This window comes from Miniopterus schreibersii (assembly GCF_964146895.1).
Source record: "Miniopterus schreibersii genome assembly, chromosome: 9".
Classification (NCBI taxonomy): domain Eukaryota; kingdom Metazoa; phylum Chordata; class Mammalia; order Chiroptera; family Miniopteridae; genus Miniopterus; species Miniopterus schreibersii.
In genome coordinates, this window is record NC_138118.1 from 25032279 (window position 1) to 25044518 (window position 12240).

A 12240-nucleotide genomic window follows, 5' to 3' on the forward strand; every position below is an offset into this window, starting at 1 on the left:
CCATGTAGTATCAAATTTTAAAAATCCTAATGAATACAACACTTTATTCAGATTTTCCTTGAAAAATCAGGACTAAATTTTAGTTTCCAAAGAGATTACTGAGGATTTTTAAAACTACAATTGACTAATATAGATCCCATCTGTTTCTGTAGTAAGGTCATTTGGTATATAAAAAGCTTTACCTCTACTATTATTAAGAAGATAAAAATATAGTGTTTAACATATATTTATAAAGTAAAAGTAAAGTAAATTTTTAGCTCTTACAACAAATTATTTTGATAATGATTGTTTGACTATAACATGATTTATTATCTAAGAAAATGGTCTTTTCCCTTAGACCTTGCAATTCAGAGCAACTCACTATGAATGAAAAACACTACCCAAGAGGAAAGTGGAAATGACATTGACTGAACTTCTACCTGGCACACATTTGATAGACTTTGTCACAATCTGTGTGGGAAATTTCCAAAATAATACTGTGACCTCTTTCCTTGAAAAAAAAAGTGAGAGTTATACTTAATATACTTAAGTTTAGATGTGATATTTTGGTACTAATTGAGGTAAGTTAAAGATCAATATACTGGTCCACAAAACCTAGTCACAAAAAATCTATCAATTTAGCCCTGGCTGGTATGGCTCAGTTGGTTGAGCCCTCATCCCATGCACTTAGAGGTTGCTGGGTCAATTCTGGGTCAGGGCATATACCCAGGTTGTGGGGATCAATCCCCAGTAGGAGGCAGCCCATTGATGTTTGATCAATGTCTCTCTCTCTCTCTAAAAGTAAATAAAAACATATTTTAAAAAAATTTATGAATTTAGAATATTACTAAGCTTAGGCTGCATAAGTAAGATTTAATGGGAAAGGTGAGGAGGGCATCTGAAATACTTTCAACTGTGGGGAGCCGGCTGGCTGCCCCTCATGAATAGTCTCCCTGGTAGGGTGCTGCCCTGGAGTCTCTCCAGGGGCTCGCCGACCCTAGCGTCGCCTTAGAGAGAAATCTCTGGCACGTTGACCCGCAGGGTGGGTCGGCAGAGCTAGCACCTCTGCCTCCTGTAGCTTAGTTAAGATTACATAGTATCCTTTGCTTTAGGGAGTAGAAACCCTGCACAAAGACCTTGACTTGGAGACAGAGTGTCTAGACAAACAAGAATGTTTGTGCAGAGCAGGAACTAGGTAAAAGGTCACTGTTTTGGGTATTGTGGTCTGGGTGCACTATAAAAAGCTTGTAATCAATAAACTCGGCGAGCAGCCCGGCTCAGCTCAGCTCAGCTCTGCCTTGGCTGTAGCCCTCCCAATCCCATCCTTTTCTATGTGTCTTTCTTTTCTAATCCTCACCCCCTCAATCAGGTCCTCGTTCGCCTGCCGGCTGGCTCCGGCAAGTGGCGCCCGAACAGGGACCTGAAAACCTGGGACGACGGTAGAGGACACCGCTCGGAGGAGGTGCACCACGCTGCTCGGTAAGTGCAACCGTAGTAGCAGGGAGAGCGGTTAGTACATCGGGAGTAAGGAAATCATGGGACAGGAAAATAGTAGAATGCTGTTCGCACAAGTCTTGAAAACAATGCTCCGCTCTAGGGGCGCCAAGGTTAGTACCTCGCAACTGCGTACATTTTTGCAGTTTGTGGAGGAAGTGTGCCCCTGGTTCCCTGAGGAGGGCACGGTGAGTTTAGAAACTTGGAATAAGGTAGGAGAACGCTTGCAGGGATATTTTCAGGCCCATGGACCCCAAAAGATGCCAGTAAAAACTTTTTCTCTTTGGAATTTGGTTAGGGACAGCCTTGACCCACGCCATGAAGGCACCCGCATGAATCCTCCCCTAGAGGTCCGTGCTGACTCTGTAAAAGATCCACACTCTGAGGATGTGGCCACCGCTCCCCCGCTTGAGCCGGGGCCCCTTGTGGGCAATAGTCGGCCTGATAGACTTACACCAAAGGAAGAGGGAGATCTTGAAGAAGCTGCCGCAGAGTATGAGAGAGAGAGATATGGGGAGTTTGCACTCCTTTCTGAAGAGTGCACAAAAAGATCTGGCCCTACCCCCTCCGCAGTTACCGCGGAGGAGATGCAGGAAATGTTACAACAGATGAGAGATCTCTTACAGGGTCCAGGCTCTGGCGGGCGGAGAGGAGGTACTGATGACCCCCCGCCGATAGACCTTAAACAAGACCCCCCTAGTTACCCTGGGACGGGTTTTGGTGCTGCTGCAGCGAGGACTGCCTTGCCGCACGCGGGCCAGGCAGGGGTTAAAATATCAGACCCCCGAGAGCGAGCCCTGCTTGCCCTAGCACAGAAAGGGCCGGGTCAAATCAACGACCCCGGATGGAGTAAAGTAAAAACAGAGATTCCACCCAGGTCATCGCTTCAATTGGCTTTAGCTCAGGCGCGGCAGCAGGGAGAGTCATTAGAAGGCTTTGAAGAAGAAGCATCCATATGTTATCCAATTTTTGAGCAGCCTGCGCAGGGCAACAATCCCCCGCATAGATTTTATGGGCCTATTGATTTTAAAAAATTAAAAGAACTTAAACTTGCCTGTGCTCAATATGGGCCCACGGCACCTTATACGGAGGCCATTCTCGATGCCTTGGACACCGAATATACTATGTGTCCCAATGATTGGAAGCTATTGGCTCGGGCCTGTCTGTCTGGAGGGGATTACTTATTGTGGAAATCTGAGTACACAGAACAATATGAAAAAGTACACCGCCTTAACCTGCGCAATAATATACCCTCAGACCTGCAAGGGCTTTTAGGGGAAGGTCCCTTTGCCGATACACCGGCCCAACTTCAGTATGGAATGGGGACTTATGCACAGGTAGCCGCGGCTGCCAAAAGAGCGTGGAAAAAGTTACCCACTACCAAGAATGTTACTATGGATTTGACAAAAATTAGACAAGGTGCAGATGAATTATATCAGGATTTTGTCTCTCGTCTGCTGGATATGGCAGGTAAGCTGTTAGGGGACGGGGAGGCAGGGGTTATTATAGTGCGGCAGCTGGCTTATGAGAATGCAAATTCAGCTTGTCAGGCAGCCCTCCGCCCCTATCGTCAGAAAGGAACTTTGAATGACTATGTTCGACTTTGCCAGGACATTGGGCCCTCTTACACCACCGGGGTGACCCTTGCGGCTGCCTTACGGGGGCAGACCATGCAACAGTATTTGCAACAGCAGGGCTCGGGGCGAGGAAAGGGGAGAAGAATCCCTGGTCCTCCAGGAAGCTGCTTTTCCTGTGGCCAGATGGGACATTATACTCGTCAATGTCCTCAAAGAGCCGCTGGAGGCCGCCCTGCACCCGCGGGACCGCCACAAGGGCCTAGTCCTGGGCGCTGCCCAAGATGCAAAAAGGGAAATCATTGGGCCCGAGACTGTAAATCGAAACTAGACCTGCAGGGACGGCCCCTTGCCTCTACTATCCCGTCGGGAAACTGGCGGAGGGGCCAGCCCCAGGCCCCGCAAACATATGGGGCTCTGCAGGGGGAGACCCTGGGGAAACCCCCAGTAAACAATCCATTTGTGACCTCTTCCGAGCCACCCCAGGGAGTGCAGGACTGGACCTCAGTTCCGCCACCTAGGCAGTACTAACACCAGCCATGGGAATGCAGACCATACCCACGGGGGTCTATGGACCGCTGCCTCCAGGCACAGTGGGACTCCTCCTGGGACGAAGTAGCAGCACCATGAAAGGTCTCTTAGTCGCACCTGGAGTTATAAATCAAAATTATACTGGGGAAATAAAAGTACTAGCTCATGCTCCTCATAATGTGGCCACCATTAATAAAGGACAAAGAATTGCTCAAATAGTATTACTGCCCCTCGTAGAACAGGGCAAAATTATGACCAAAGAAACACGAGGAACCCAAGGTTTTGGGTCCTCCGATGCTTATTGGATTCAGCCCATAAAAAGGGGGCGGCCAGAGATGATTCTTTTGATTGATGGAAAGCCTTTTAAAGGCATCTTAGACACGGAAGCAGATGTCTCCGTACTTTCTCAGAAACATTGGCCTCCTCAATGGCCTCTTCACCCGGCCATGACAGACTTGCAGGGCATTGGCCAAAGTAAAGCCCCCAAGATAAGTTCACGACTATTAACCTGGACTGACAATGAGAGACATCAGGGAGAGTTTCAACCTTATATTTTAGAAGACCTCCCCGTTAATCTTTGGGGAAGAGATGTTATGGAGCGTATGGGAGTATATCTCCACAGCTCCAATCCAGCAGTCACACAACAGCTATTTGACCAAGGTCTCCTCCCTGATCAGGGACTTGGAAAAGCAGGAGATGGAATTACGGAACCTTTGCAGCCTCAACCGCGCCCTAGTCGCGCTGGCCTAGGGTATTTTTAGGTGGGGCCTTTGATATTCCTATTACCCACGCTAATAAGATAACTTGGAAATCAGATCAGCCTGTGTGGGTAGATCAATGGCCCCTGTCTGAGGAAAAAATAGCTGCCGCTAAGGACCTGGTGCAGGACCAGCTCCGGCAGGGCCACATAGAGCCTTCTAACTCCCCCTGGAATTCCCCCATATTTGTTGTTAAAAAGAAATCTGGAAAGTGGAGATTGCTCCAGGATTTAAGAAAAATTAATGAGACTATGGAAATTATGGGTGCTCTTCAACTAGGACTGCCCACTCCTGCGGCCATCCCCCGAGGCACTTTCAAAATAATCATTGACCTGAAAGACTGTTTTTATACTATTCCCCTTCATCCACAGGATTGCAAGAGATTTGCTTTTAGTGTCCCATCAGCAAATTTCAAAGAACCCATGCAACGATACCAGTGGAGAGTGCTGCCGCAGGGGATGGCAAATAGCCCCACCTTGTGTCAAAAATTTATAGCCGCAGCTCTGTCCCGAGTCCGGCGGATCTATCCCACTATCTATTTGTGTCACTATATGGATGATATATTAATTGCAACTAGTCAGGAAGGAATTTTACTTAGGGCTTTTGCAGACCTTGAACAGGACTTAAGTAAGCAGGGTTTGATTATCTCCCCAGAGAAGGTGCAGCGCCACCCACCATTTGCTTACTTGGGGTTTCATCTTCAGCCTGACCTATTTTCTTGTCAGAAGGTGTCCATCAGAGTGGACGACCTTCATACTCTAAATGACTTTCAAAAACTGCTTGGAGACATTAATTGGATCAGACCCTATTTAGGCCTAACCACTGGAGAGTTAAAACCCCTATTTAACATTCTCAAGGGTTACTCAAGCCCGTCTTCGCCAAGACAACTTACACAGGCGGGACGGACGGCCCTACAAAGGGTCGAGACAGCCATAAAATCACAGCAGGCGACTTTTTGTGATTATAGCAGGCCTTGGTATGCCTGCATCCTGGCCACCACCCATTCCCCCACGGCCATTCTATGGCAGGACCGCCCACTCCGCTGGGTGCATCTCCCATCTTCACCTGCTCCAGTGTTAACCCCTTATTACGAGCATGTGGCAATTCTTATCCAGCAGGCTCGAGAAGAATCTTGCCAATATTTCGGACGAGAGCCTGCGGCCATCTTAGTGCCTTATTCTCAAGCCCAGATAAACTGGTTATTCCAGAAATGCACACCTTGGGGCATTGCTCTAGCTGAATTCCCAGGACAGATAGACAATCATTATCCTCCAGATAAACTTTTACAGTTTTTTCTCAGGCATTCTGTTATCTTTCCTAAAATAGTGACGGACCAGCCTTTGCCTGATGCTGACACGGTATTTACTGATGGCTCTTCATCGGACACCGCCGCCTATGTGCATGAGCAATGAGTTATCCAATGGACCACCCCCTATTCTTCAGTCCAAGAGGTGGAATTGGCTGCTGTGTGTCGAGTGCTTATTGACTTTGCGCACAGGCCTATAAACGTTATATCTGACAGTCACTATGTAGTCCGAGGGCTCTCATGTATTGAAACTGTGCCCTTTATTGGCACCACTAACTCCACTGTTCAACAATTATTTCTGGCCATACAAACAGCCATTTTAAATCACAGTCACTCTTGTTATTTTGGGCACATCCGCACCCACACTAATTTACCTGGGCCTTTAGCTGATGGCAATAGACGGGCAGACGAAGCTACCCGACTTTACCTCGTCGGAGTGCCCGCCGCCCAGGCATCCCATGCCCTACACCACCAAAATGCGCATACTCTCCGACTCCAGTTCAAAATCACCAGAGAGGCGGCTCGTCAAATAGTAAAAGACTGCCCCACATGTCCTGCTCTTACTACTATTCCTCATTATGGAGTTAACCCCCGAGAGCTGCTGCCCAACCATCTGTGGCAAATGGATATCACCCATATCCCTAGCTTTGGTAGGCAAAAATTTGTTCATATTACAGTAGACACATATTCAGGCTTTATAATAGCCTCGGCCTTGCCGGGTGAATCTAGTACTCAAGTTATTGCTCACTGCTTACGCTGCATGGCCATTATAGGACAACCTAAAATAATAAAAACTGATAATGGCCCTGGTTACACCAGCCAGCGTTTTCAGAATTTTTGCGCCCAACTAGAAATTCAGAGCAAGACTGGAATCCCTTACAACCCACAGGGCCAAGGCATAGTCGAGCGTGCACACAGCACCCTCAAAAATCAATTATTTAAAATAAAAAAGGGGGAGCTGTACCCCCTAACCCCACAGAATCAGTTAAATCATGCTCTTTTTATTCTTAATTTTTTAATTTTGGATGCTGAAGGTCACTCTGCAGCCCAGCGGCTTTGGCAGCCGAGTTCATCTAAGCACCAAGCCTTGGTGAGATGGAAGGATCCGCTTGATGGGGCTTGGCATGGGCCAGATCCGGTATTAATCTGGGGCCGAGGGCATGTGTGTGTTTTTCCACAGGATGCTGAAGCGCCGCGGTGGCTCCCGGAGAGGCTGGTACGGCATGCGTTCCAGAACGCCCCTGCGCGGCCGAGCTCCATCTCGACGGAATCCAGCGCCCCAGAACTCGGTGACGGAGACCCTCGCGCGACTGACCGACCAGACGAGGAGGATGGTGCAGAACCATAGAATGGAGATTGGACACGTTGGCATGTGGACCTATGGTATCCCAGTAAGATCGCTGTGGGCAGTGCCACAAATCCCCCGGAAGGAGTGCCTATCTGTGAACCTGATCTCACCAATCGTACAAAGCAACCACATTGGATGAACTGTAGAGGGAAGCTCGGTACAGTAATCAATGCAACCGGGGGGTCCCCAATGCATGATTGGTCTGCATCAGGCCCAGAATGGAAGGCCCTTGCTGAGTCTTTTTGATCAGTGAACAAGGGGCCATTTCAAACTCAGCTGTGGCGACTCGTTGCTGCCATGGGGGGAGACATCTATACCAATGACGAACGGGGAAATACAGCAGTCCTCATGGGACCGACACAGCAGTTCCGTAAAATACAGGCCTGTGTCCCACCGCCCTATGCCCTACTCGTGGGCGCCCTGAATATTATTCGGGATGCCTCATATTGGCAGATCCAATGTAATAATTGTACCATCAATAATTGTATGTATAATGTATCTCTGAACTATCAACTTATGGTCATGTATCAACCCACCTTTGTAATGATTCCTGTAAATGTTTCAGGAGAATGGTATAATGATAGAGGTCTTCAGGTAATCAAAGAGACCACCGAGCTCCTCCTGCGGAGCAAGAGATTTATCGGCCTCCTAATTACAGGCATTACAGCCCTGGTGGCCGTCATTGCGGCCAGTGTCACCGCGGCCGTGTCGCTGTCTCAAAGTATACAAACAGCACATCAGGTGAATCAACTTAGTGCCAATGTTACTCAGGCACTAGGAACCCAGGAAGCGATAGATTTAAAGATAGAAGAAAGACTTAATGCACTTTATGACACCCTTACCATCATAGGGCAAGAAGTGCAAAGTTTAAAACTACGGCTAGACTTAGACTGTCATGCTGATTTTAAACACATTTGCGTGACCCGTAAGGAATATAACAGCTCTTCCTACCCCTGGGACAGAGTGCAAAAGCATTTAGCAGGGGTCTGGCATGATGGTAATGTCTCTCTAGACTTAATACAACTCCATCAAGAAATTCTGGCCTTGAGGAAAGCGCCTAAGATAGACACCTCACTTGCAGAAATGGCGCAATCTTGGGTTAATGGAATGAGGGGACATTTCCTCTCAGCAACAGATTGGAAACATGGAATTCTCGGAGTGGCCGGATTGGCTACTCTCGTTGTCCTTGGTTTTTTAATAACACCCTGCATACTGAAAACACTCATGAAAGATATTAAAGTCCTAAAAATAGGACTACATACTCTCCACCTGCATACCCGCCCAAAAGCTTTAGAGCCTAAGTCTTTAGTTTAGAAAAGAAAGGGGGAGATGTGGGGAGCCGGCTGGCTGCCCCTCATGAATAGTCTCCCTGGTAGGGTGCTGCCCTGGAGTCTCTCCAGGGGCTCGCCGACCCTAGCGTCGCCTTAGAGAGAAATCTCTGGCACGTTGACCCGCAGGGTGGGTCGGCAGAGCTAGCACCTCTGCCTCCTGTAGCTTAGTTAAGATTACATAGTATCCTTTGCTTTAGGGAGTAGAAACCCTGCACAAAGACCTTGACTTGGAGACAGAGTGTCTAGACAAACAAGAATGTTTGTGCAGAGCAGGAACTAGGTAAAAGGTCACTGTTTTGGGTATTGTGGTCTGGGTGCACTATAAAAAGCTTGTAATCAATAAACTCGGCGCGCAGCCCGGCTCAGCTCAGCTCAGCTCTGCCTTGGCTGTAGCCCTCCCAATCCCATCCTTTTCTATGTGTCTTTCTTTTCTAATCCTCACCCCCTCAATCAGGTCCTCGTTCGCCTGCCGGCTGGCTCCGGCATTCAACAATAAAGATAAATTTTTTAAAATTAATACAAAAATGGATTACTTCTTCTTTAAAGAAAAAATTTTCAATGAAAGTCTCCACTTCTAACATAACTTTGAGGGAGACAGACCCTCTTTCACATACACAAACCAAGGGATAAGGGACCATGTAGGGGCCTGGTCTCGAATTGAAACTACAGCTGTTGGCACACCCTTTCTACTTAGATGAAATCTTAAGATCATGCAAGCCAAGACAATGTTCTAATGCTTAGCTTTAGAGATGTAGCCAGCCCAGTAGAGTAAGATCCCAAGAAGGGTCAATAATATTCCAGCCACTCCTTCATGAGTACAGTAGATTACAAGGTTATTAATCCTGCTTTTAATTTTGGTGAGAAACTGTGTTGGAACAAAAGATAGGTGCAAGTCCTTCTCTCTCCATAGTAACCAATAAGTTCCCCTCCAAATTCTTTAAATCAATTCATGTAAATGAGATAGGGTTGGTTAAAATAAGACCTTTCCTAGAACTCTAAAATCTAGGGCCAAATTTCAGGGACTGTATAGAGCAGCAGCTTCTGAAACATTACTCACAACTATCCTGTATGGCAGATATACTGATGAAAAGATTTAGATAACTTGCCCCACATGACACTCTTAGTAAACAGCAAGAAGGAGAGCATGGAGCCCTTGGCAACCTAAATCCAAAGTTTCTGATCTAACCCTCCACTAAGCTTCAATATCACAGAGTCAGCTATAAATTTCTACCTTCTCATAAAATTCCACTAAATTATTTGTAGTATACTCCTCTTGACTTTAAAATATTGGACTTGAACTGGATGCTCTGCTTTGTTTTACACAGAGAGAAAGAGAGACAGAGAGAGGTACATATAAATGTATTCTAAAATATGTGCCATTTATTGAGACTATTCAGCATGGATAAAATCTCCCCAAGGGAGCAACTTCCTCCATATGTTCACACTTCAAGTTTCATTTCATTTGTTTTAATCCTCACCTAAGGATATTTTTTCCATTGCTTTTCAGAAAGAGTGGGAGGGGGAGAGAGAGAAAGAGAAAAACATCCATGTGAGAGAAGACACATCAATTGGTTGCCTCCTGCATCCGCCCTTACCGAGGCTAAGAACGGAGCCTGCAACTGAGGTAGGTGCCCTTGGCTGGAATGGAAGCCAAGTCCTTCAGTCCTAACCACTGAGCAAAACCAACTAGGTTTCATAAGTTTTAATATGCATTATCTGCAGTAACATTATAACAGCTCCATACCTTGGGTTGACACACAATACTTAGAATAGATATATCATATTTGGTCTCTGGGTAAATAATGTTTTAAAATTGCCTAAATATACCATTCTGAGCCATTTCATTCCATCAGGAAAGTAGTTATTTTTTCCTCTCTTTAAAAAAATTAAATACCAAAATAACTACATTTAAATAAATAATGTAATGATGATTACATTTAAAAATTCACAATAAGGCCAAAGCCCTCTTTCTCTTTCTACTTCATGGCCTTTCAGCCTTGAGCCCTAGGAACACTCTGGAAAGACGAGTGGTTTTCTTCCGGAGGAGCATGGGCCGTGGCTGGGGGTGGGTTGGGCTCCTATTTCTCATTCTCTCATCATTGTTTCCTTTCCTTTTGCTTTTGTTTTTTTGTGGGTCAGAAGTCAGCCTGCTAAGTTAATTCAGTTTTAAAAGTTTGAGGGAAATTTCCTTTCACAAATCAGAAAATGACCTCCATGTTTACAATGCTTAACCGCAGGGCACTTGCTTCCAAGCCCTTGTTAATTAACACACAGTTTGCACAGAGCCTGGTAGACAGCTGGTGGGACAATGATGAGCTGGTGACGGCACCTAAAATAGCAAACATGCCACTAAGAGATCTGTGACATTTGTTTGAAAAGGTGTGTAATAAAAGATTGAATTTTTTCCAAATAAAGTAAGAATAGTTCTGTTATTGTAAACACACAATACTTGGGAGACTTGTTTTACTTAGAATGGAAAATTATGCCAGGGAAGAAGTCAACACAAAGAAACAACAAAAAGTAGCAAGAAATAGAAATAGCTAAGTGCAGCCCACCACTCCAGCAGTTCATCCATGCAGCCCAATGGCATCCATCTGTCCTATACACTGAATTGGAGGAGTAAACTCATCAGGCAGTTGCCCTAACAAGAAAACGGGCAGCTGTCATCACATAGCTTCTCCTGAACTTTAACCAGACAAAGTAAATCACCCATAGGCTGAAAAAAAACAAAACATTGTTTCTTTTCTCCAAATGAAATCCACACTAAAGGTCCTATGTGGTTCCAAAATATCCAGAGTAGAGGTGAAGTGATTTGAAATGTCAAAGACCCCGTTACTTTGTAAAGAGAGAAAATACACCTCAAAATATTCTAATTCCACATGTGAACAACAAAATATGGTCTGGTCTACCAGCCCCTGAGTGTCCTCTGAGGTTGGCAGCATTGACTCTTATGTTGTCCACTGGAGGAGGGCCAGTTCTGGCCAGTCTGCTTGCACAAGGCGCCGTCTTCACTGAGAAGGACTGAATCTTTGCTCAGAGTTAAAAGATGAGCTCTGGGCTGGGAGACAGTGCAGGAACCAGGTTTCACTGTGTGGTTTTAAAGTCCAGGTGTGACTTGTTTTTCAAGAGTTTTAAGGTCACCTGGGTTTTGTGTTTTCAGTGCTGATGTGAAGTTCAACCAGAGGTGCCTCTCCCCACCCAGAGAATGTGCTGGAGCATAGGTGAGAAGCAGTGTCTCCTTTTGGCACCATAGAGTTGACAGTAAAGTAGAAAATCTCTCTTGGCTGCTAGTTCTGGAGAGCCACTGGCAGCGTATCCACACTCAGGGCTATGACGAAGCTTTTGCTGCCTTTAGTCTTGACCTGCTTTAGTTCCTGCTGCTCCAACTGTAAGGAACTCAAGAGTCTGGTTCTATCCCCATGTTACTGATGAGGAATGGGAGGCCTGGGGCGGTTCAGTTAGTCATATAGTAAAGGGCAGATGGTACATTCAAACCCAGTCTCAGGCCAGGACTAACAATCCTGCAAACCAGAGGAACGCTCAGATTTCTATGCAACACTAGAGCAGGGGCACCTACCCTCACAAAAATTCAGGAAAGCTTTTCTGGTAAGAAGGTATTTCAGAAAGCAGGAACAGAGAGCAAGAGTGTGGAGGTATGAAATCATTCCAGAGATGTCTCATTCCTCATTCCATGAACTGTGAAGTGGCTGGTGAGTTTAGTGAGGATAGGGACTCTAGTGAGCCCAAGTATAGTTTAGATACTTGACCTCCATCTTGTAGACTACCAAAAGGCTTTAAAAGATTTCTAACAGGGAGTAAATAACAGATTTGCATTAAGAGAAATCTGCTCAGTAGTGTGTTAGAGTGTGAGGAATGATTCGAAGTCAGTGAAACTAAAAGGGTAAGATGAGCTACAGTG

General features: G+C 46.0%; 1 protein-coding gene across 1 annotated transcript; it reads left to right on the forward strand.

Moving 5' to 3' along the window:
* Positions 1–1247: 1247 nt before the first annotated feature.
* Positions 1248–8830, forward strand: LOC308561353 (uncharacterized protein). Its single transcript, XM_081146292.1, has 2 exons — positions 1248–1458; positions 6823–8830. The coding sequence occupies exon 2, from the start codon at positions 6824–6826 to the stop codon at positions 7127–7129; it is 306 nt and encodes a 101-aa protein (XP_081002418.1). The 5' UTR covers positions 1248–1458; position 6823; the 3' UTR covers positions 7130–8830.
* The last annotated feature ends 3410 nt before the right edge of the window (positions 8831–12240 follow it).

What these genes read in the sequence shown, in the direction of transcription:
- LOC308561353 (XM_081146292.1), top strand. Translation starts at nt 6,824, where the DNA reads ATGCTGAAGCGCCGCGGTGGCTCCCGGAGAGGCTGGTACGGCATGCGT.